A 4866-nucleotide genomic window follows, 5' to 3' on the forward strand; every position below is an offset into this window, starting at 1 on the left:
GCGAAATATCACTGATAAGAATTTCCCTATTTTTGCTGTAGGAGAATTAAAAGAAGAAACAATGGGTCGAAGTGGATAACAGGGCTGAACTTTAGGAAGACCATTAATGAGAGGGGACGTGCATCCGCGTGGGTAAAACCTTTCTAACAGCTGATCTGTAATTTCACCTTTTTCTTTTAGATAAGAAAGCTCTTTTTGGACTTCCCGTACAATTTTTTCTGTGGGGTCGGTGGCTGATTGTTCGTATGTGTTAAAGTAGTTTAAAATTTCTCTGACTTTTATGTCGCAATCATCTTAATCTAATACAACAACAATATTGCCTTTATATGCTGTAATAATAATCCTAGAATGATCTTTATGAAGTGCGTGTAAGACCAAGTGTTCATTTTTACTAAAAATTTTTTAAATTTCGATTATTAACAGAAGGCGAATCCAACAAAGTTTCAACAAATTGTGCTCTAACCTCAGCAATCTCTCCAATATCCGCACGAGAGTCATGAAAAGCCCCCTCTGTGTTCGCGATAATTTCACTATAAGGTATTTTCGAAAGGGTATTTCACTATAAGGTAATTTTCGAAATTTCAATCCTTTCGACAGAACCTGATTTTGCTCCGGTGTAAGTGGTATGGAGCTGAGAATTATCACAGCAGGACCAGGGTACGCATTTGGGACAAAAGGTGGTTTAAAATAGAGTTTTTCCAACTTTAAATGGTGCAGTTTCCCAAAAAGTCTTTGTCTACAAAATCTAATCTAAAGTTAAAAGAACTGTCAGAAATAGCCTTAATTTTATGAAAATCAGTATAAGAATGCGTACATAATATTTCTCGCTCTAGCCTGAAAATATCCTGATTTAACCGGCGTTCGTCCTGAACATCAGAGTTGCGTTTTCAGGCACGGGGCAGTGTTTCCACTTATCTTTTCAAAGAATCTGTAAAATCTTGACAATTTTCGGGAGAAAATCGGGATATGGCTCTCAGGGTTTGGTAGAATTTTGATTTTCTTTTTTTGTATTGAGTTTTTGGAGGTGTTCGAGCGATTTTAGTATAAAATACCACATTCTAAGTCTTTGAAGTGCAGATTTACTGGAGCCAGCTGCAATTCCAGAAAGAAAATCCGTCGATCAACATTGCCAAACATGACAAAAGGAAGCAGCTAGAAACTTGAAATGTATTTAATTTTGAAACTAAGCGCAGTTATATCTCATTCAGACTCTAAAGCTGTTTAATTAAGACATTTTTCTTCATCGACCCCTATTTTTTGTCGCCCTTTCAGATTCCAGACGACAGCCCACTAAGTTCAGGAAGGGGACAGAAAATTTAAGTTCAGGAAGGGGACAGTTAATATATTGTCTACAGTTGTTGATGTAACTTTACTGTTCATACAGTATTTTGTAAACCAAAGATATATTACCATATAGAATAGACAATTGTATGGCTAGAAATGGCTTGTTTACAAAGTTATGCAGTTTTACACACTGATTTTTTACTAACTTTTATAACCTAATATGAGATCTGGGCTAAAACAGAGAACTCTAGAATTATCATACATTGCTTAATAAGGTGTTAAAAAATCTAATGTGTAACTTAATTTGTAATGGTCAGGGAAATGCAAATTTTCTTCACTTAGTGAATAAAATTTAGAAGTGATGTGGCACAATATTGCTTAAAATAATATATATTTTACCCATATTTATGCTAAAGTAAATTTTACACAATATATGAAGTTCATTTTCTTGCTGATATCAATTGAATTCCAATTGGCTATATATTTTATGTAATTAATTTCATGTCAACTTGAGAGCCTTTGGTTCTAGTTTAACCAGTGAAGTATCGAATTTAATGTTTTGCTAAAAAAAAAATCATGTTAATGATGATTATTAAGTATTTTGTCTGTTACAGGTACTCATGAAATCTTGCAACTTCCTTCAGAGTTGATACCTCTTCAATACAGAAGCCATTTTACTTCTAGTAGTGCAGAGCAAGCAATTAAAACTTTTTATATAGAAGAAAAGGACAACAAATGTTTGTGTGAAATTTTCTTGTCATTATTGAAAAACCAATATGTATTGCCTCTTATTTTTTTAATTTTAAAAATATGCTAATAACAAGATTTCTGAAGTACATCATTGTTAAGTAAAATATTATTTTAATCAACTACTTGATTGAAATTTAAAAAAATGTCTCTAAAATTTCTTGGCTGTGAGTGTATAGCCAAAATATTATTATTTGCTGGAAAATTCGTGCTTTATATTGAAAACAGTAGCACATGTGTTGTTTAATCTAACTTATTTTAATATGACTCATTAATTTATTTTTTGTTTGTTTTATGTGATGTTCACAAAAATGGAAGACTAGTACCTCAAAATTCTTTGAAAAAGGATTTTGGAACAATGGGCATTATTGTAGGCTTTATACTGAGAAAAGTGGCACATATGTTCTTTAATCTAAGTTAGGTTAATATGGCTCATTAATCTATTTTCTGTTTGCTTTTTGTGATGTTAACAAAACTGGAAGACAAGGAACTTGAAATTCTTTGGAAAAGAATTTTAGAATGGCCTACTATAGTAGGCCATAAAATATAAATTACAAAGAAAAAGAACATTATTATTTACAGATTACATCATGTAAGGGCAGAGGGCCTAGTCTATTGACAAAAGGTAAGAAAACTCAGAGGCATACAAAGACATCAACTAGCTATTTCAAATATGTATTTTATTTATCTTTTGTAAATTCTATCCATTGACAATTTCAAGAATCAGGGAATTTAAAATTTACACTTTCAATTTTAAAATGTTAGTTTGTGTAATTGTTGAAATTTTTTAATATGGATGTAGTTAGTTAAAGTTGATGAACAAATTAGTATAACAGTGATTGAAAAGTTCCTCCAAAATGTATTTTGTTTGCTTCAAAAGAGGAGCTAAAAGTTTACAAGCCCTTATGAAAACTTACTTGAGGTAATTTATTTTTTAAATAGGTTTGCCAGTTTCCAGTGCCTGCACGATTTTTTTTTCAGTGATAAATGTATAGTGATATTTCAGGGATAAATTTCTAGTGATATTTCAGTGATTATAAGTTCTTATGATGAAAGTAAAGAGTGAAGTTGAAACTTAAAGCAGACTTAAATTAACTGTTTTTAAGTTTATTTAACATATATCTGAAAGACTGTTTCAAACAATCTGGCTTTTGATATCTCCTGGTATTTATGGAATTCTAAAAAACTAGCGCTTTATTGAAAACTTAAGTAATTTTAATTATGAGTTGAAGCCATATCAATTAATATTTTGCAGACATTTAAATGTATTTATTTCCAAGTTTAGAAATAATTTCAGGTTTTTATGGAATAAATTTTGCTTGATATAGTCACAAGTATAATTTGAATCTTGTCCAATTTTCAATTTGGAATTAGCCTTAATATTTTTTTAATTTTAGTTTCATCCAAAGATGAGCTGTGAACAGCAAAACACAAAGATCCAAGGCTTATTGAAAAGGAGAATGCTGCAACAATAGATCTAATTAAGATTGTAGAGGACATGAAAGAAAATCTATAATCCAAAAAAATCAGAAAAGACATAATTTATAAGAAACTTGCAGAGCAAATGGTTGGCCAAGGCTACAACCTTGGAAATTCTCCTACTGAAAAATATAAGAATAAATGGAACAATTTAAAAAAACAAATAAAACAATATAACGATAACACCAGAAGGACTGGTGCTGCTCCCATGGAAAAACCTGTATTTTATGAACAGATAATAGCTGTTCTATCGGATGATCCATCAATAACCTTAAAAAATTTTGTAGATGTGTCAAGAAAAAATACTTTGAATGTTGTAGTGGATTTTGATCCAATGGAGGGTAGTTCCAGCGCTGGACAAAGTAGGGGTCCAGTAGATATTGATCCAATGGAGCGTAACTCTAGTGCTGGACAAAGTAGTGATAGGCCTACAGTAGATATTGACATAAGCCCTACTCCTAACAGCCCCATCACACCACCTATAGCCAAGAGTCAGTAGAAGACAAACTACAGCAGAAACATCAAAAAGAATTGACGAACTGAAAAAAGATGAAGAAAAAAAAGGGCAAGAAGACCAAGAGTTCAGGTCCAGTGTCTTGGACCTAATGAAAAAAGACATTTTTTCATTGCCTAACAGAAAGAGGCATACAATCAGAATTTGTCATTAATGACACAACTAATAAAAACAAGAAAAGGGGGGAATAGGAAAAGAAAAATGATGATAGTGACAGCGATTGATCTTGATTTCTTCTTTAACTTTTTATATATTGCATTTCTTTAGTTTCTATATTTGGTATTTTGCATGTCTGTAGTATTTAGAAAATTGGCACCAATAGTTCAGGTTCGCACATTTTACTCTCTCCCCCTCCCCCTCTCAATTTTGGTTTCTGCTTTTTGTTAAGTTGAAAAACTGTTCAGCTAGGTAAGTAGAACTTTCAGAACATTTCCCATTTTAGATAAAGGCTTGTTGCCTAAAAACAAAAGACAATTGTTTTTTTGTTTTTTTACAATAATGTACTTTGGAGCCAAAATGTGTTCAGATAAATTTCCCAGCATAACAGTTTAGCTTCCAATGGAACAAATATATGAAAATATAGACGGGAGGGGGCAATTTATTTATTCACATGGGTATTATTGGAGATTTCTTATATTGAGAATACCAAAACAAGTTATTTATCACTGAAAATACCTCCAAAAAGGTACTTGTCTGTTATCCCACCTTATTATAGAAGTGAAATTAGGTTAATCATAATGAAACATACCAAACTATAATAAAAATATTATATTTTAGTAACAAAGTTATGGAAACTACAACAGAGAAATATAGAATGCATGCCACCTAGAACGCACTATTTC

The 4866-nt window shown here is 31.6% G+C and overlaps 1 protein-coding gene across 2 annotated transcripts; it reads left to right on the plus strand.

Moving 5' to 3' along the window:
- Positions 1-940: 940 nt before the first annotated feature.
- LOC148953337 (uncharacterized) lies at positions 941-4531 on the plus strand. Of its 2 annotated transcripts, none has more exons than XM_089087628.1 (2): positions 941-978; positions 3429-4531. In XM_089087628.1, the coding sequence occupies exon 2, from the start codon at positions 3596-3598 to the stop codon at positions 4007-4009; it is 414 nt and encodes a 137-aa protein (XP_088943754.1). In that variant the 5' UTR covers positions 941-978; positions 3429-3595; the 3' UTR covers positions 4010-4531. The 2 variants fall into 2 exon arrangements, with proteins under 2 accessions (XP_088943754.1, XP_088943753.1); XM_089087627.1 differs by lacking the exon at positions 941-978 and adding an exon at positions 1681-2021.
- The last annotated feature ends 335 nt before the right edge of the window (positions 4532-4866 follow it).

The sequence above is a fragment of the Artemia sp. Qi Xiang Cuo genome, chromosome 4, assembly GCF_049724085.1.
Source record: "Artemia sp. Qi Xiang Cuo chromosome 4, ASM4972408v1, whole genome shotgun sequence".
NCBI lineage: Eukaryota > Metazoa > Arthropoda > Branchiopoda > Anostraca > Artemiidae > Artemia > Artemia sp. Qi Xiang Cuo.

What these genes read in the sequence shown, in the direction of transcription:
- LOC148953337 (XM_089087628.1), top strand. Translation starts at nt 3,596, where the DNA reads ATGGTTGGCCAAGGCTACAACCTTGGAAATTCTCCTACTGAAAAATAT.